Here is a 21,176-nt window from a genome sequence, read left to right on the forward strand (position 1 = left end):
TTTTGTGCTGGATACTACTTAAGCATGTGCTTAAATAAACCTTCTGGAGAGGCAGCTCCATAGTAACTGAAGTCAGGTGAGAGAACTACCATGTAGATTTCACTGATTCATGAGAATGGGATTCTGTACATACTGAAACAAATGACAGCACTGAGAATGTTCATTCTTCTACTCTGGCGGATTTGTAAAAATTATTCATGTCATACTTGCGATGGCTTCTCCTCCAAATATTGGTACCTTTATTGACTAGAGATGAAGAAGGGTTTGTAACTAGAAAATAAATGAGGTTCCTAAAACGATGCATCAATGGAATTGCTTCATTGTACTCTTGAGGCCCCTGGGCCCTTGTGATAAATAGTAATTAAGTACCCTTTGATCAGCCCTAGAGATATGCAGTACCAAGATGACGATTGAAGACCCAGTCAGAGAGTTCTCAATGACAGTTCAATTGTCCTTTGCTTTTGTGTATATAAAGCCATACAAACAACTGTTGAGACACATAGAATGTTCACAAATGTATATGTATCTATGGATAAGAAGAAAATATAGAATTAAGCTATATAAAAACTTTAGGTTTATACCATGTTTCGAGAGCAGTGGTGAAGTAGGGGCATTTTGGATGTGGAAGATTGCAGTTTCCTAATCTTGAAGCAGAGAAATAGCCTGAATGTTCAGGTAATCATTGCATAACCTTCAATATAGAACAAGACATAATTTAGAGAGGAGCTCTTTCCCTGCCTCCATCATTGCTCTTGTGCAAAAGCCCTGTGTATTTAACATCGGACTTTAGCTGACTACTATCTACTAATTGGGGTTATATGCATTGTGTATCATTCTCAGTAGCAATAACAAATATTTATTGATTCTCTAATATGAATGTGGGAGGAAGGGTACAAAGGAAAATAGCAATAAGGAAAGGGTCTGTGGGGTACACTTCTTAGCCCCTACCTTCAAGGAAGGTCTACATCTGTGAGACAAGATATCCACACATGAAAAGTTAAGTAATGGGGCAGCTAGGTGGCACAGTGGATAGAGCACCGGCCCTGGATTCAGGAGGACCTGAGTTCAAATCCGGCCTCAGACACTTGACACTAGCTGTGTGACCCTGGGCAAGTCATTTAACCCCAATTGCCTCACCAAAAAAAAAAAAAAAGTTAAGTAACAATACAAAAGTTAAAGAACAGGACAAGATAATATATGCTCATGCCTCTTAGAATCCCTGGCTTCCTCCAAATCTTTGCTCCAATGCTATTTTCTGCAAGAAACCTTTCCTAGCTCCCCTAGCTACTGTTGCCTTCTCCCATGAAGTATCTCTTTCCTTGTTCCTACCTATTTACTAGGACCTTTTCCCCTTGTTTCTATTCTCTGTATATCTTAGAAATAGTTACTTATGTACATGTTATCTTCTCCATTAGAATAGAAGTTCCTTGAGAGCAGGGACTATTTTTGTTTTTCCTTTGTGGCCACTGTACTTCACACAGTATCTGGCACATAATGCTTGTTTGATTGATTCTTGAACTCAAAATGTCTTTTTGGCAATAAAAGCAAAAATAAAGCTTGGAAAGAAGTTTTTTTTTTTAATAAGCTTAAACCAATAAATATTATACCTAGAAATGATTCTCTTTCTTTGTGTATGTGTGTGTTGAGTAGACTTGAAAATCCTTTCCTAAGGTAAATACCATGCAATTGTTTTTCATTATAAAAAGTTTCATGAATATTAAGCAAGGTATAGGTGAGTTACATTTTTTTCCTTAGAGTTTTCAGTATAGTTCATGAAGGATTTTTTTTTATGATTATTTTTGGAATCAGGAGCACCATATTGGACCCATACAGAGAAGATGGAAAAACGGTTACATGCTGTTCCAGCAGCTAATACAGTGAAATTTCGTTGTCCTGCCGGAGGAAATCCAGTACCAACTATGAGATGGTTAAAGAATGGAAAAGAATTCAAGCAAGAGCATCGCATCGGTGGATATAAGGTAACCTTTATTTGAACTTGAGCTTTTGCACAGGTCACAAGTAAAGTATATATCTATGAGTATGACCCCTAACATTTTTTTTTGGCTTTTTTTTCCCCAGGGCAATGATGGTTAAGTGACTTGCCCAGGGTCACACAGCTAGTAAGTGTCTCAGGTCAGATTTGAACTCAGGTCCTCCTGAATCCTGGGCCAGTACTATATTCACTGTGCCATCTAGCTGCCCCTAACATTTTTCATTATTATTGAAATGATGGTTGTGGTTTTATTGTTTTGATTCAAATATCAGACAAAGTTCAGGAACCTTTTGGGGTACATAAGCATTGAAGTGAATTACAACAGGGAGGTTCAGTGATTCAAGAAAGGTGTTAGATTATTATCCTTCATGAGGATAATGGCAATCAATAACATATGTTGCTGTAAAGTTGCAAAGTTTACTGTGTATCTCATTTGCTGTACACAGCAGTCAGATGATGAAGGAACTGCAAATATTGTTATCTACATTTTGCAAATGGGGAAAATAAGTAGTTAAGTGACTTGACCAAGGTCATACTCTTATTAATTATTAAGATCACAGGTAGGATTTGAATGGAGCTCTTTCTGGCTCCAAGTCCAGCATGCTTTCTTCTTTACCACATTGCCTTCACAAAGTAGTAGCTCTGACTTTAAAAGAAATAATAACAAAAAGCACCAGTTCTTACAAGAGCTCTCTAGATGTTAAACCCTAGTTAGAATGTCAAAAATTTTAAATTATTTATTCAGCTTTCAGAAATGAGCTAGAAGTAGGTGATTTTAAAAATGGAGATTTTAGTTGTTTATAGCCTGAACTACACAGTCACCATTTACATTGTTCCTTATGAGGTGTTTAGTAAAAGAAAGGTCAAAAGTTGAGAGCCTGTTTTCTATGCAGTTTATGGTCTATAAAACCTGAAACATGGAGCGGAATTTGAGAACTATAAGAACAGTCCCTGTACTATGAATAGTAGATGAGCTAGGAGAAAAGATTTGAGTTTGAAATATTTCTAATTTATTAGGAAGTATCAGAGAAGCCAGTCTTAATACACTTGTCTTCCATCTTCAGAAATTCTTATGAAATCTAAGAGTGAGCTGAAGTTTGATCTCCTGACTGTGCTGGGGCAATTAAAATTTGGCGATCCTCTCATTTGAGGTGTTTTGAGATGGTTGTGGTGGGCAAATTGGAAATGTTAATGGTGTATTTGAACAATAATTGTGTTAATTAGGGTCTATTGTGCCTAGCTGCCAGTTAGTAGTGGTTGATTTGGTCCAAAAGGCCTTGCAGAAAAGAAGTTTGTTTAGATATTGACACTGATAGGATGGAGAAGGATGTCACAGATATGGTTCCAACAAAGTGTTTTTGATTTCAGGATCACAATGGTGATTTCAGCTGCCTGCAGGTTTCTTTTTAACTCTTTCTGTAATGGTTTTGTTTGAGAGTTTCTTTTGCTTAAAGGCAGTGGGTAAGCTAAATTTGAGGGCATAGAGGCAAGAGTGGACATCCATGTATCTAGCTGCTGTTATTAGAGGGCCAATATATTTGTTCTAGGAGAGTCAAAAGGGAATTAAGCAGCATTGGGGAATTTTGATTCAGTGGTTATTTTCTTTTTCTAATTTATGGAATAAAACCAGTATTTCCAAGCATTTCCATAACATAGAACCAGATCCTATTATGGATATTTATTGAAAGTCCACCATAAGCCAGCATAGTATAGTAGAAAGAGAGCCGGTCTTGAAATCAGGAAGGCTTGAGTTCAAGTCTCTCTTCTAACACAAAGGGTTGTGTGACCCTTTAAGACTAAAAGTTGCAAAGAAGATGCCAATCTGTATTAGGCAAATGAGTTTCCTCACTTAGGAGTTCCCTATACCAAAGAGATCACAGATCCAGTCCCTATCCCTGCTATGTGCAAAATTTTGTGCCAGGTCCAAGGGGGATCCCAAAAAGAATAAAAACATGGTTCCTGTTTCTGAAGAGGGAATAAAAGAGTCACAAAATAGAGTGTAGAGGGGTAAGAGAAATGGAGATCACTTCTAATTAGAGGGAACCAGAGGACATTTTGTACAGGGGGTGGTATTTGTCTAGGTCTTGTAGACTGAGTGGAATTATGCTGGGATGTCTGACATTAGAAGCTTCTGGACTATAGGTAAAGTGACAGGGAAAGAATGTTCCTCCTTCTGAGAAAACTGTATTATTTAAAGTATAATCCTTCCTAATAGTTTATTTAACTAAGTAACAAACCTAGTTGAAGCAACAGAGGCAGCTGTAGAGTTAATACTTGAGTTGCTTGATGGGCAATGGCGGTTGGGATGGTTCTTTCTCATTCGCCGAGAACTTTATAGAAAACATCTACGTTATACACATTCTTCTTGCTTCTATTCCCTCAGCTGTCCTTTTCCTGGTGGAGCTCCCAGTGGCTGGTGTTATCACCACCCAGGGCCAGGACAAGGCATTGATAGAGCCCAGGCAAAGTTTGTTTACTATCCATAGGGAGCCTTGGACCTTCACTGTATCACATGTGATTTGACTTACCTAGAGCAAAATACTTATGCACCATGGAGAGCAGAATTCAAAATAGATTTTTTGACAAAAGGTTAAAATGAAAAGAAACTTGTTCTGACTTTTTGTGAATTGTGCCCTGGGTAACTGCCTACCTCTAGACCTAGCTCTGTTCTTGCTTGGCAATTGGTGTCTTTTTGTTATTCTTTTTCCCCATAATCCAAATGGATAGAGCACTGGCCCTTGACTCAGGAGGACCTGAGTTCAAATCCAGTCTCAGACACTTGACACTTACTAGCTGTGTGACCCTGGGCAAGTCACTTAACCCCAATGGCCTCACCAAAAAACAAACAAAAAACAAAAACAAAAACAAAAATAAATAAATGTTCTTCCAAAAATGTCACCTGTGGGAGAATGTATTAGAATCTGAACTGAACAAGGTCTTACAGGGCATTAGGACAATCTCTTCATTTTACAGACAGGGAAACTGAGGTTTATAGAGGTTAAATGACTTACCCAAGGTCACACTCATAAAAACCTTCGTATTTTTCAATCTTAAAGGCTCTTTCAAATCAGCAGGCTGAGTGTAAGCACAGAACATTAAAAAAAATAATAAATCACATCATATATAAACTGCTCAATTCCAAGTCTCCTCACACAATTGCTCTTTCTTTTCCATTTTCTCTTCATGGGGAAGGAAAGTGTCAAGTTTTCCAAAATGTAAATTTGCAGAAAGCAACTTCTAGAAAGTTTCCATGAGAAACGTTGGTTGTTCCTGTGAGTGTTTCTTTATAAATTTGCTTACTTCATAAACTGTGGTTGAGCTGTGGAACAGCACAGCTGCCTAGCACCTTCCACCTTTTTATGAGTGGGGTAACTTGGCCACCGGCCATCGATTTACAACTTCTTTTGAGATGTTAGAAAAATGAGGCCAACCAAGGGAAAAAAACACCAAAAACCCAAACAAAACCTAGTTCAGAAATATGGTAGGAACCTCATTTTACTGAAAATATCTGGTGGGTACATATATAGGTACTTTTTCATTTAAGTTGTGTTGACTAAGGAAATAGACCTACCCATGATTAAGAGACAAATTGTTTAAATCTTTATGTTCTGCCAACAAAGATGTGACTGTAGATGCAACTAGGGCGTGGTTTGCAATGGTGTGGTTGATTTGAGGAATTGCCATCCCTAGATATTTTAGTCAATCCTAGATAACACTGTGTAACAGGAAATTTCACCTCTCAGGGTCTCAGTGTCCTGACTAGATCAGGTGTTTTAGACTGGTAGGTCCTTGAATTTGTATATGAAAAAATTCCATCCTTATTCACTAACCTTTCATTGAAACTTAGCATTTTCTTGAATTATGAATTTTTTAAAAAAAATCATTATTCTGAGGAATCCATTGCTTTTGCCAGATAAAAGGGTCCATGAGATAAAAATGGTTAAGAAGTCCTGGACTTCTCTCCACTCTCTAACTTTCTCAGTTCTAACACAACAATTCAATCACATAAATAATTGCATTCAAAGCTCGGCAAATAGAAAGCCTTATTTTTGGAGATAATTCTAGTGCTTAGATGAGCAGAGGCTGAATGACCACTTTTCTGAGCTATTTTAGGGTAGATTCTTATTCAGGTATAGTTTGGACTAGACAACCTCTGATGTCTCTTTCAGCTCTTACATTCTTTGATTCTAGGTTTCTGAAAAAAAAGAAAAAAGAATGAATGATTTATTTTAATGTAACAGCAGAAAAATCAAGAAATTGACAGTTGGGAAATCTCCTTATTTCCTAGTATCTTGCTAGGTAATGCCTAAAACATTAAAGGATTCTCATGAACACCCAAGCATACCACTTTTCATTATGTTTAAACACACACACACACACACACACACACACACACACAGAGTTACAACCTATGAGGCTTATAATACAGATAACCTAAAAAGCTTATATATGAGGCATATCTATCTATCCATCCATCCACCTATCCAGTTATTCATCTATCCATCCATTCATCCATCCAAAAATCAGGGTTGAAAAATGCTTTGTTAAAATACTTGAAGTGTTCCTTAATAACATAAAACAGCCGGAAACAATTTTCCTGATCCAGTCATTATACCATCTTTTCCTATTAATCACAGTTAAGCACTATTTATTGCCTTGTGGGCAGATTAATCTGAACTGCATTTTTGAGGTTATTGAAATGCTATTCTAAAACCTTTCTAATGCAAATTTCATTCTGAATTCAAAAGTACATAATAAATCTAGTTATAAGGGAAAAAACTACTAGGACTCATATTAACATGCTACACTCTCTTTAGCTTTTTCTGTCTTTCAGTTATCAACAAACATCTAACTGTTTGTGATCATGGAACAAGAGGTCTATTAGCAAGATGTCTTTGCTTTTCTCTTTCTGATTTTGCCCTTTCAGACAATAACATCATTAACACTAGTGATAGGCCTTGACAAACTTTGTGCTTTCCCCTGCTAGTGATTTCAGATCCTAATTAATCCTAGGATTAACTGAAAATTAAAATTTTTGAAAATTTTAGGGTAGTTTCTCAACCTTAAATAAAAATCAAGGTGTGAACCAATTAATAGAAAAATAAATTCCATTCATTTGTTTAACATGGCGTGGTTCTATATAGGTGTAAGGTTATGCCTATTTTCAGAAGTTAATGCCCCATATTCTTTCTGCAGACAGAGTGGCCTTTGAGAAAGGAAGGCGTTCGAGCCTAAGAAAGGTAGCTCTCCATAGAAAGGGCCAGTGTATCGTATGATTTTGTGACCCCTAGTTCCTTACCTAGCCCCTCCTGAAACAACATGAGGGTTGTTTTCCAAATGGAATTAGGAGTTGTGATCAGTCATGAGCATCTGGGATTCCCAGAGCCAAGCTCTCTGCCTCCTTCAAAGCCAGTCTTGCTGTTTAAGCATTAACCCACATTTGTTTCCACATCTACATTTTGATAAGCTGCCTTGTCCCAGCCCTCTTTACACACCATAAGTTCAGGTCCTTTAAACACATTGAAAATGGGAGTAATTTCTATTCTATAGGATTTGTAAGGGTTTTAACTTTAACCTTCCACAAAATGGATTATTTATGAATGAAGTATTATGGATCAGCATCAGTTCAATAATGCTCTATTTGTTTTCGTGCTGATGGGGATTGGATTATATCTTGCTTTCTGCCATTCTGACAGTTAAATAGAAAAGTGAAAGTTATAGAATCCTTGAGTTTTATGCTAAGAGCACATTAGCCTCTGACTCAAAACAGAATGAGAGGGGCAAGTATGCAGCACTAAGACACAGTAAGTTACTACTAACATAATAAGAAAACTTTCAGATCAAAAGTGATTGTCATATGAATATTTCTGTCCATATATTGCCAAACATCTGGTTATTTGGAAGCATGAAAATATTTCACATTGTGTAGACCAAGTAAGACTGACTAAATCATGGGCTTTTTATCCATGTGTTTTTATGTCACAGGACTATTATATGGAGGAAATTCAACCTGAGATACCATCCAGCCCAACAACCCCCTCATGGGATCATATGTAGAATCAGAGATTTAAAGTTGAAAGGGACTTTGAATCCAAACTCCTCATTTTAAAGATGAAAAATCTGAGGCCCAGGGAGGTGAACTGATTTATCAGAGAGTTTTAACTCTCTTAACAGAGCTAGTTAAGTGACTGTTAGGATTTGAAGTCGGGTCCTTTCATACCAACTCAGCTCAAGCTTATACCTTAATTTTTCTCACCTGTGACCCATTGGTGTGACCAAGAGAAGCAGACCTAGGAAAGTAAGCAGAGGAATTTAGAAAAACCTACTTCCACCTCACGTTTTGTGTTTTAGTTGAAAGGGTGTTGTTTGTTTGTTGAATTTTGTATTTGTGTTTGGTTAAGAAGACCCAAATCATTTTTTTCTTTCAATTTCAGTATGAAGCTGTTGCAGACATGCTTCTTGAGAGCACTATTTAAATTCCTGTGCTTCTCAGTCCAGTTCCTTTGGCTGATGAAGAATAAAGATAACATGCCCTAAGGCTTGGAGGGGGGGGTAGGGAGGACCAAATGGGGACTTCTGTAGATTCTGGGCCTGCAAGAGTCTGCCTGCCTGCAGTGAAGGCCTGTAGCAAAGAAGTTACTGCCAGGAGCCTTCCCCAAAGGCAGCCCCTCCCTGTAGAATGCTTTAAAATGCAGAGGTGTTTTAAAATGTATCTTACTTATCTTTCATAAGGAATTTAGACCTAAAAAAGGAAGAAGAAGAATTTAGAAAAACCTGCTCAGGCCACATATTTTGTCAAGTTGAAAGAGTTCACACAACTGGGGCAGCGCAGTTTTAGTTCTTGTTGTTTTTAATGCCTTTCCCCCCTATTTTCAGGACTTAATAAGAGCTCCTATTCTCTAGGGGCCCTTAAGGAACCACCAGTTAATATAGTGTTATACTTGCTTAACAGAAATAATAATCATTGTTTGGGATTTACAAGGGGATCTATTTGGTAAATACCTCAGCTTACTAAAATCTATACTGGTGATAAGTCAAGGAATCACAAACTGGGTCACTGAAAGGAGAAAATTAGTGTAACTCTATGGGGGTAGTATTGATTACCTATAACATAGAGAAATATCCAGTTTTTGTAAATGTGCCCATCATCTTAAAAGGCATTCATGAATGTTAACTTATTAATTGTCACAGTGCTGTTCTAGGAAATAAACTGTGCGTGTGTGTTCTAGGAGGGAGGGACTCATGTGGAATGTAATCACACCCAAGGAGAGCTTGATGTAATAATGGATAGCAGGCTACATGCAAGCTTACCATATGCTCTGATGTTAAAAAAAGGCAATGATCTACTAAGCTGTATATGCCAAGGTTCAGTGTCTTGGGCTGAGGAAAATAATATTCCCTCCCTTAGCAGTTTGGGTTCAACTGCATTTGGAATATACTATGCCAAATTTGGATCTAAGCAAAAGAAAGACATTGACAGTTTGGATGGAGTCCAGGGAAGGGCACTAGGGATGATTAAAGGCTTAGGGGAGTGACATTTGAGTGAGGGCTCAAAGAACTGAATATTTACAGCATGGCTCAATGATGGATTACATGACTTGGTGACGTAGCACCTGTGGCTTCATCACTGAACTATGTCCTGTGCAATTGACTCTGGAGGCTACGGGGAACCCCGTTTCAGGGAGGAGAATTCTGACTCTAGTCTCTGAAACCCTTTAGAGCTATATTTCTCCTGCTCCCCTTTCCCAGAGAGCTATCTTTTATAGCAAATAATTGTTTAAAAAAGAAGAAATTTTTTTTTAAAAAAGCAAAATCTGTTAATATGTCAGTAAAATTTGACTTTATATGCAGTATTCAACAGCTCCCTTGACCCCTCCCTCAACCTCTGTAGTGGAAAGAGATAGCTTCTTTTATCTCTTTTCTGAGGCCAAGCTTGTTCTTTCTCTTTTAAGATTCATTTTTGATCATTTTTATAGTGGTTGTTCTTTCTATTTATGTTGTTGCAGTCATTCTTGGCTTTGCATATTTTACTTTGCATCAGTTCATAGAAGTTTTTCCATACTTCTCAGTGTTTTGTTGTTATTGTTGAGTTATTTTAGTTGTGTCTGACTCTTTGTGACCCCATTTGAGGTTTTCTTTGCAAAGATACTGGATTGGTTTGCTGTTTCCTTCTCTAGTTCATTTTACAGATGAGGGCCTGAGGCAAACTTAAACAAGTTAAGTGACTTGTCCAGGGTCACACAGATAGTGAATGTGTGAGGCCATATTTGAACTCAGGAAAATGAGTCTTCTTGACTCCAGGCCCAGCATTCCACCATTGTACCACCTAGAAGCTCACTCAGTGTTCATTAGTTCTTTTAGCACAGCAATATTCCATTATGTTTGCTTAGCACAATTTGTTTAGACATTTCCCATTCAATAGATATCTACTTTGTTTCCAGGTCTTGGCTACCACAAAAAAGTGCTGACATTAGTACTTTAGTCTTTATGGAGCTTTTCATTTTATAAGTCACCTCCTGGGGGTGTATATGCTTAGCATTGTGGGTCAAAGGTTATGAATGGTTTCACCACTTAATTTGCACAATTCCAAATTGATTTCTAGAATTGTACTAATTCACAATTCTACCAACAATGCATTAGTGTGCCTATATTTCCAATTTGCTAGCAAATTGGACTCAAGGTGAAAACTCAGCTGTTTTGATTTATATTTCTCTTATTATTAATGACTTGAAGCATTCTTATGGTTGTTGGCAATATGAAATTCATTTCTTGAGAACTGTTTGTTCATTACTTTTGACCTCTTGTCTATTGAGGAATAGCTTTTTTATCATAATTTCTGTTCCTTGTACACATATCTTGAATACTGTACTTTTTTTTTTTTTTGGTGAGACAATTGGGGTTAAGTGACTTGCCCAGGGTCAAGCCAGTCAGTGTCAAGTATCTGAGGCCGGATTTGAACTCAGGTCCTCCTGACTCCAGGGCCGGTGTTTTATCCACTGCAACATCTAGCTGCCCCTGTACTATATTCTTACTAAAGATATTTGCTACAAATATTTTTTCTAGTTAACTACTTACCTTTTTATCCTAGATGCATTTTTTTGTGCAAAAGCTTTAAATTTTATTTAATGAAAATTATCTATTTTTATCTTTAAATATGAACTATGCTTTGTTTGGTTAAGAATTTATCTTTTAAGGCTGTAAAAGGAATAATACTCTTTAAATGTTTTTATGGTATAATCTTTGATATTCAGGTAAAGTCTATAATTTAAATTTTTATTTCCCAGTTCTTATCAATAGGGAGTTTTTACCTAAGTAATATATATTTTCAATTTTTTGAATTCTATTGTTTCTGATTCTCCTTTGTCTTCTCTGTTCCATTGATTCACTTTCCCATTTTTTAAACCAGTACCAAATGCCTTTGATGACTGCTGCTTTGTAAGGTAGTTTGAGGTCTGGACATGTTATCCCCACTTCATTCCTACCTTTCTTCAAAATTTTCTTTGATATTCTAAGGTTTTTGTTATTCCAATGCATTTTATTATTATTTTACCTAGCTTTATGAAGCATACCTTTACTAATTGATTGGTATAAAATTAAATTCACAAATTAACTTTGAGAAAATTGTTATTATATTGGCATAGCCCAGCTATGGACACTGAATATTCCTCCAGGCGTTTCACCTTAAATTTTGAATAGAAATGCTCATAACTTACTTTAACTTAAACTTCTTGTCTGTTTAATGTCTTACAGAGCATATAAGCAGATGTTTTCTAACCTTAAAGTGCCTGAGGACTTAGTTTTCCCATATTTGGAGTTCTCTTGCACATAATAGACATCTAATAAATATCTGGTGAATTTAATTCAATATATTCTGTTAGCAGGCAGGGTAAAACTCACTCCCCAAATCTTTTTTTTTTTTTTTTTAGTGAGGCAATTGGGGTTAAGTAACTTGCCTGGAGTCACACAGCTAGTAAGTGTTAAGTGTCTGAGGCCGGATTTGAACTCAGGTACTCCTGACTCCAGGGCCGGTGCTCTATCCACTGCACCATCTAGCTGCTCCACTCCCCAACTCTTAAAGAAACTAGTTAGAAGTTAGAGATGGTTAGTAGGAAGGTCAACAATGATTTGTTAAAGTTTAATTGTTGGTAATCTGGTTGAGTCACCTCAGGGCCTATAAAGACAATTCCCTGAAAAGATCCTGTAGTAAAACTAAGAACGATTTAGCATAATCTGGGTCCTAAATCCAAGGTATCTAGACCAGAAGGGAGCAGTCATTTAGATCCCAATGACATAATAAGGGTAATAGAGCCAGAGTGTTTAGTTATTATTATTTATATATATTTTATGTAGGATAATTTATTATAGTTATTATTATTATTTTATTCAGCAAATATTTATTAAGTACCTACTATGCGCAAAGCTCCATGCTAGGTTCTTTCCTTCTCTCTGGATCTTGCAGTCCCAAACCTCATGGCATTTACAGGTATTCACACAGATAAATATAATGTGAGAACTGTGATGGGAAAGTCCAATAAGAAGGGACCTGAGCGCTAAAGGAAATTTAGAAAAGAAGCAGATTCCTTTAGGCTTAGGAGATACAGAGAAATCATCATGGAAAAAATGGCATTTGAGCTGGGGCTGGAAAGAAATGCAAAAGTCTAGAGATGAGCATTCTTAACAGAGGGAATGCATGAGCAAAAACCTCTCCCAGGATAGAAAGTGCAAATGAATAAAAATTGGGTGTGAAATACATGAAAGGGACTGATAATGATAACAACAGTAGTAGCCCATATTTATTGATCATGTTAATGAGAGATTAGGCTAGAGAATTTGGTCCATGTCTGTTACGGTCAGGCTCTATCAAACCATAGTACTATTTATCTGGTATATAACCTATGAGTCCATTTTACCATTCTGCATTGTAAATCTGCCAAGTATCTGTTCTTGGCACCCTAGACACATGCCCTTTGGCTCAATCATGAAGCATTTACATGAGTTAAAATGCCTACCCCTTTTGTGCCTCTGAGTCATTGAAGGATAGAATGATTCTAAAGTCATGTCAGTTTCCAGTGAACACTTGTTAATCATGCTAATGATTATCCTTAGCTGCCACATTTCTGCACACTTGATTCCTAAGTAAACATAGCATTTAAGTCCTCCATATCTCCCTTCCTCTTTTCCTTCCTTCCTTCCTTCCTTCCTTCCTTCCTTCCTTCTATACAATGTGCAATACTAAGAATTATTATTGTCATTGTTTTAGGTACGAAACCAACACTGGAGTCTTATCATGGAGAGTGTGGTTCCATCTGACAAAGGGAATTATACGTGTGTAGTTGAAAATGAATATGGATCCATCAATCACACATACCATCTTGATGTTGTTGGTAAGTACAATACTTGAATGGATAACTCTACACTATTCTTTGATCTCTTCTTTGAGACCAAGCTCTTTATTATCTTCTGAGATTCATTTTCGATTGTTTTTATGATTGTTGTCCTTTTCCATTTACATAGTTGTAGTCTTTCTTGGCTCTGAATATTTTACTTTGTGTCCATTCATAGAAGTCTTTCCATGCTTCTCATTGTTAATCAAGTTCATTATTTCTTTCAGCACAGCAATATTCCATTGCATTCACTTAGCACAATTTGTTTAGATATCTCCCAATCAATAGACATCTACTTTGTTTCCAGGTCTTGGCTACCACACAAAAATAAGTGCTGATCTAGGTTGAGTAACTTAAAAGTATAAAGGATGCCTTGTGTTATATATGGCTTAAAGAAAGATGGTTAATTTTTACTATTTCCAAATACAGCCTCTTTTTTGAGAAGAATACTTTGATTTTTTTTAGACAATTCCCTAATCCCTGATTAGTCAGGTTTTTATGGGCCACATGGACTATTCTTAGTTCCCATATGTCATCTGGTGCAAGGTGAGTGTAGAGTAAAAGGTACTGACAGTTTAGAAACTGATATTAGCTAGATAAATGTTACTGGATGTCAGGAATAATACAGAAATAAAGGGTATACAGTACACTGTAATAGAATAAAAATACAACAGAAGGAAATATCACCTGTGTTTGAGTAAAGGGAAGATACTGTGGTAACAGGTGATGGATGAGGTTGCCACTGAAATTCCCTTCACTAGTTCAAGGACTAAAGTTATTTTAAACATGGCTGGTAATCTTACCTACCATCAGAAGAAAGCAGCCAGGAATTACTCATTCAGAACTACAAGGAACCTAAGACAGAATCCTGTTCAACTTCTTCTTTCTACTGATGAATGACTCTTCATTCTACTATTGCCCCAGAAGGTGAGTGACTTGGCCAAGAAGTGTCAGAGCTGCAACTTACCCATAGATCTCTTGATTTCCGGTATGCTGCCCATGTCACTGTATAGGCTATTCTGATGATTAACATTGTTTTCTATGATTGGAAGTGATTGCCTCATCTTGTAGGAAGACTCCAAACTTGTTAGAAATAGCCTGGAAGACAGAGGAATGGAATTCTAGACCATGTTAGTATGCAGATGATCTGAGACTTTGTAAAGGATTCAATGCTATTCAATCCTTCAGTTGCTTTACTAAATATTCACATTCTTCTTCCCCAGCTACTTACACTAGTAATTGACTTGAAGTGAAGAATGACATTTTATATGTTGGTACCACAGCCCATAGTATGGTCCACAAAAACTTTGATAATAATAATAATAACTGATGTTTATATTACATTTTAAAGTTTGCAAAGCCCTTCATCTACATCATCCCCAGTGAACTTGACAACCACTCTGTGAAGTAGGGACTATGGGCATTCTTATTCCCAGGTTATGCATAAGAAAACTGAGACTTAGAGAGTTTGAATAACTTTTCTATAGTTAGTTGCATAGCTATTAAGTGTCAGAGGTGAGGTACAAATGTAGAAACTTGTGACTTCCAATCCTTCTACCTCTCATTAACTAAAATCCTTGTGGAATAATTCAGATGAAGAGACTTTGTAGGTTAAATGATGATTAAGCAGAAATTACTTTGTTTTGGGGGGCAGCTAGGTGGTGCAGTGGATAAAGCATTGGACCTGGATTCAGGAGGACCTGAGTTCAAATCTGGCATCAAACATTTGACACAAGCTGTGTGACCCTGGGCAAGTCACTTAAACTTCATTGCTTTGCAAAAACCAAAAAAGAAGAAGAAGGAAGAAGGAAGAAGAAGGAAGAAGAAGGAAGAAGAAGAAGAAGAAGAAGAAGAAGAAGAAGAAGAAGAAGAAGAAGAAGAAGAAGAAGAAGAAGAAGAAGAAGAAGAAGAAGAAGAAGAAGAAGAAATTACTTTGTTTTGGGATAGCTAGGTGGTGCAGTGGATAAACCACCAGCCCTGGATTCAGGAGAACCTGAGTTCAATTGTGACCTCAGACACTTGATGCTTGCTAGCTGTGTGACCATGGGCAAGTCACTTAACCCTCATTGCTCTGCAAAAAAAAAATAGGTTTTGTTAAAAATAGTGAAAATCAAATTGACTCTAAAATGTGACTATGAGTTTCTATCTTGAGAAGTACAGTCTAATGATTGGTTTCATCTTGAGTAACCCAGAACAGTCCTTCTAATTATCAGAAGATATGTTAGCATGAAGATAGAAGGTATAGGAAATTGTGCTTCCATCAATAACAAGGAAACTCTTTAGGATTTGGTGGTTGTTTTACAATTAAAATCAAGATAGTAGCTTGTCTTCTGTTTGCTCCAGAGAAAGAAAAAAGTCTGGCTATTTTTGGGTTCTGGCTAGTTGGTTACACTTGACTGAGGATTTTTTTAAACCATGCTCAGCAGTACGCAAGTGATAAATATTTGCTAAACTTAACTATCCATGGGGTGATCCCATAGTAAATAATCCAAAGTGCACCCCCTGCTATTTGGAAAGCCCACCTCATAGAACACTCGGACCTTTTGATCAGAGACTAATTGGAGTACTAAACTAAAAGAATGGTTAGGCCTCACTGGCATGGCTTTGGCCACATCAGAAAATCCCTTCCAATGGCCAAGGTCTAGGAGCCGACTGTTACGATTTGCTTGGTGAATTGACGTAAACTTTTAGGGCACAGTATTGGTTTCTGTGGTCAGACAGATGTAGCCCATGTTTACAGAGTGGGTAACTCATCAATACAAAATGTTCTCCATGTGTATTCTGACCTCTGACCCCTACTCCAACATATACCAACACATACACATACTTGAGTTTCATCATTTGGAAGTCTTACCTGTGGTTTGTATCAGCTTAAAAAAGGGTGTGGGGTGGGGACTTAGCCCTGGTTAATTACAATTAGTTCAAAAGTTTTTTTTTTTCTTTTTGGCTACTCTGAGACTTAATGTGAAATGTCACCTTTTTTTCACATGATTTTGAAAATTTAGGTGTTGATAAGGAAGCAAGTTTTTGAAACACAGTCCCCCCCCCCCCATCTGTGTAGCACTTGACTTAGTGATGTTTAATTTTGACTAACTGAAAGAGGAGCAACCGGCTTTTAATTGGGCTACCCGAGGGCAAATGACTTAGAGCTTATTTTGGCATGAAGAATGAAGGAAAATAAATAAATAAATAGAAAATTGGGGAATTATGTTACTTTGTATTCTAATAATATACTCTAGATGGGAAAATCAAGTGTTTATTTCTCATGTAAATTAAGTTCATAGGTGGTATGTGATAAGCAACCATTTAAAAAAAATGAACTCTATCACAGGAGCCAAATTCTCATAGGACACCAACTCTTCAAAATCGTACTTTCTCATGAACCTGCTGGTCCTTCATTAATTGAAATCAGGGCTATTCATGGGAGTTACCAGTTAACACTATCCTGTGCGCTTTGGCCATTGTGTGAACTTCATAGCCAATTTTGAGGTCGAGTTACTTTGTAAAATGTTAAAAAGGGTCCCCCCACTTTCTTTATAAAATTCTGGCAGCTTGTTTCATGAGATACTGAGAAATTTCTTCTTGTTTTAGGATTTGTATTTGATTTGGGCTGCTGAAAAATGGGGTTGTTCATTTCAGAGTTAATCTGCAGCAATCTGTCTTGTTGAAAAAAGCATGTGATTCTGTGGCATAATTCTGTGGTGTAATGTAGAGGGAGTTGTGAGTCTATGGAGTAAAGTCAAGAAAGGTCTGATGATGTCACAAACTTGGGAGACGTCCCAGCTAAATATGGGCCAATAATGACACAATGCTGGTTGGGAATATCCATTAAAGCTCAACTCAAATAATTTTCCAAACCTTGAACCTTCTTTACATGTAGAAGCCAAATGTCACTGGAGTATAAGACGTTTTCAGTAAAGATGGAGGTGTGAAATACTCTCATCTTTGCTCAAAATCCTAGTAATTGCTTTGAGAGGCACTAATAAAATAAGGATTGAGTCAGCTAAATATTCTCATCTAGACTTTCAAAATTGGCAGGCAGTCATCTGAGTATCTCAGCAAGCGGGGGCAAAAAGGATTCAAGTTCAAATGGCTAATTACCAGTGGTCCCCTCTGCCCATGTGGACAGAGCCCAAATTTAATACATCCCCATGTTGGGATGGCTTTTTCAGCTACCTCCCTGTTTCATGGAGGGTCAAGGCCCTTCCCCAGTGAAAATGACAGCCCATTTTCAGCCATGGTCCTTAAGTTTTGTTTTTGTTGCTATGATACTCCAATTTGCTGTTCAGTTATCATGCGCCATCAGAATGGGTGAGATCTTTTTATTGAAATTCTTCCTTGGAAAAGCATTTACATCAGCACTATACTGTAAAAGCTGTGTAATTTAAGTGACATTCTCCTATCCTGGAATTCAACAGCCTGCTTGCTGTTGTTAAGAACAGAACAAGGGTTCAGTCTGTAGGAATCATTTTTTAAGAGACTCACTTGAGCCTAATTAAAATGGACACCATCACTATATGCAGCCACTTACTTTTAAGAGGAAATTATCATGAGACTCCAGGTTTCAGAAATTATGATAATTTAGAAGTTCTAAGAAATAATTATATCAAAAAAAGAAAAGAAATAATTATATCCCAATGTGGCAGTCCATTCATTTAACCAAATACCCAATGTATTATACAGTCTAGTAAAATGCTGTACTGAGAGTCAGGAAGCCTGGGTTCTAGGTTGCTGGGTGTTGCCACTAACTTAGAGGTATAATAATAATAATAATTATTATTATTAATAAATATTCTAGCTAACATACAGTCCTTTACTATGTGCCACTCTCTTTACAATTATTATCTCATTTGATACTCACAAAACCCCTGGGAGCTAGGTGCTGCTGTTATTCCTATTTTACAAATGAGGAAACAGAGGCAAACAGGGCTTTGTTGGTGGCTGGCCCTGAACTCAGGTCTTCCTGAGTCCAGAGCCAGCACTCTCTCCATTGTACCACACTTTGACCAAATCATTTAATTTTTTTTCTTTTAAAAATCTCATTCCTTTCTTTTTTAAAATATCATTTTCCTCATCTTAAAAAAAATGATTGAGATGGACTAGGTGATGATGGGATCCCTTTGCACTCTAAAATTCTGCGCTCGTGAGCTTTGCAAGACATTTTATAGCAATTGTTAGATTCAATCAAAGGAGCCACCATAAAATGGACCAGATTTCATATTCATGGATTGTATAATAGTTATTTATGAACATCTTTATTTCCTCCCTTACTGGACTATAATCTTTTTGAGGCTATAGACCAAGACTTTTGTCACTCTGTATCCCTAGTGCATAAATTGCAGTTGGTTCTCAGTGAATTCAGTGCAGATTCTTTATTGCTCTTAGGCTTTGTCCTATCACATCACCTAGATAGCTGAATTTTCTTAGTGAAAAATGTGTGCTCATCCTTGAAAGTCCATGCTGCTGCTGGTGATTTCCAACTTCAATTTATATTATATTATTATTACTAATTCAAGATGGATTTGACTTCTTAAGACAGACAGTGGTATCATTTTGGGGAATTCAGGGATTTAGAAGATCCAATCCAACTTTCTTATGCTATAGCTAAGGAAACAAATCACACAAACTACCTAATAGCAGAGCAGGATCAGCACACAGGATTCTAGAGTCTTGATCCAATGTGCTTTCTACTCTACCACAATGTTTTATTTTATTCCATTGCATTTTGATTTTTGTGTTAAGCCAGATGAGGTTGCTTCACAAGCATGAGAAAAAGGTGCTCCTGTCTACTTTGATATCAACATAGATTATTGCAAGAAGCACTTGGTGAATTGTTCCAAAGACTTGTTGCAACTAGCAGGTTCTTTTGACTTGGAGTTGAGGGGTTCTCCTTCCCTTCCTTTCCCTTGTCTTCTTTTCCCTTCCCTTCCCTTCCCTTCCATTCCCTTCCCTTCCCTTGTCTTCTTTTGTTTTCCCTTGCCTTCCCTTACCACACTTTGCTAAAGGTAATCTGACTTTTCAAGGAATCTTTGAGATCCATATAAGCCTGGGAAGAAAAAGGAGGGAAGCCCAAACTTCCTTTGTCCAATCAGTGGATTTGTCAAGGCCAGTCATTTTTTGTGACCTGTATTGGTTTAATTTTCTAGAAATTAATTTTCATCTGGGGAGAGATTTATTAAGTGACAGACATTGTCTTAATAGATACCTTAGGCTGTGCCTCATTTATGGCTGGGTGGAGGTTCACTGAGGCGTTACTGCCAGCCTCAACTTGCAGGCTGGCAGACCAGTATGTGGCTGTTGACTAGCCCCTGACATAAATATGCTAGAACTTGACATATTTACCTGAGTGCTGAGGGCCCTGGACATGATAGGACAAAGCCTGAGAGCATGAAGGAATCTGCACTGATGCTTGCCCTCAGGTATTTGTTAGGTTAAGAATGAAGAGCTTTTTATTCTGAGCACTGATAAGCCTGACTGTGGATTTTACATCTGGCACTGGACTTTTGGCAACACCCTCAGAGGGAGAAGAAATTACGCAAATTGTTTAGTGCTTGGGGCATTGTGCTGGTGCCGCCTCATCTAGGAAAACAAAGACACTAGTGTGGTCCTTCTGCAGGGGGGAAGTGGAGGGGAGTTACTAAAGTCAGGATATCCCCAAATCATAACTTTTGAATGGGAACTTTGGATGTCTTTTTGGACTGGGGTCAAAATTATGTTTGTTTCAATAAGTGAAGGAATCCCGGCACTATTAGCTAATCAATGGGTTGGGTGAATATAGAATTTGTCAGAAGTAGGATCCTTCCTGCTTGATCACTTGGGTTGAAGGAGTGGGTTCTTGTCCTGCTATCCATCACGGCACTGCCCTTGGGCATAGCTTTTTGTTTTCTTTTGACTAATGAAGAACATGATAATGTGGTTTTAGCTGTTGGACAGAATAACTTTGTAATTATGCATTTCAAATACATTTGGAAAAAAAAAAGAAAACTAAGTAGAAAGCCATAGCTTACAGACTGGTAAAAAAAAAAGGAATTGATTTGTTGGGGACACCTGTCTCACAGTGTAGAAAATTTACCATAAAGAAAAGAGGGATAGTCAGAACTAGGAAATCTGGAATAAGTTCTTCATCAAGACGCTAAAATCATGGCAGCAATGGTTAATAGTAAGAGCTAGCTTTTATATAATGCTTTATGTTTTGCAAAGTGCTTTACAAATAGCATCTTATTTGATCCTCAGGACAAGCCTGGGAGGTAGATGATATTATTAAGACCATTTTATGGATGGAGAAACTGAGGCTGATAAAAGTTAAGTGAAATTACTTAGGGTTACACAGCTAATTAAGTATCTGAGAATGGATATGAACTCGGGTCTTCCTGGCTCCTGGTCCATTGCTTTATCTACCGTGGGACATAGATGCCTCATAGATTGGCTCGTGTATTTATTTTGTATATGGCCCTAGAGTTTTCAAGTAAAAGAGGGTGGTGGTGGACTTCATCAATGCTTGTCAGATTTGTTGAACAGCTAGATATTTCTATTCCAGGCTTCTAGTTAAAAAAATTTTTTTTTAAGTCTCTTTCCGGTGTAAGATCTATAGTCTGCCATGAGTTCTATAGACATCTGTACTCCATGTTTTACTTTTTTAATCAAAAGAATCTATGAACTCTCCTATTGAACTGACCAACTCCCTTTAGGTCACAGGGAACATTAGAAACATCTTTCGGTTTACAGTTTCTTTTGATATTAATTGTTGTTTTTCTTTTTAGGACCATTGTAAAATATGAAGTAGATATTTCACAGAGAAG

At 37.2% G+C, this 21,176-nt stretch overlaps 1 protein-coding gene across 6 annotated transcripts in view; it reads left to right on the top strand.

Moving 5' to 3' along the window:
• Positions 1 to 21,176, top strand: part of FGFR2 (fibroblast growth factor receptor 2) — a 120,351-nt gene that overhangs the window by 45,922 nt on the left and 53,253 nt on the right. For all 6 annotated transcript variants that reach the window (XM_043982642.1, XM_043982639.1, XM_043982644.1 and 3 more), the window contains 2 exons: positions 1,810 to 1,979; positions 13,254 to 13,377. In XM_043982642.1, coding sequence (XP_043838577.1) covers positions 1,810 to 1,979; positions 13,254 to 13,377 — 294 coding nt within the window. The remainder of the gene's footprint in view (positions 1 to 1,809; positions 1,980 to 13,253; positions 13,378 to 21,176) is intronic.

Source organism: Dromiciops gliroides, chromosome 2 (genome assembly GCF_019393635.1).
Source record: "Dromiciops gliroides isolate mDroGli1 chromosome 2, mDroGli1.pri, whole genome shotgun sequence".
Lineage (NCBI taxonomy): Eukaryota > Metazoa > Chordata > Mammalia > Microbiotheria > Microbiotheriidae > Dromiciops > Dromiciops gliroides.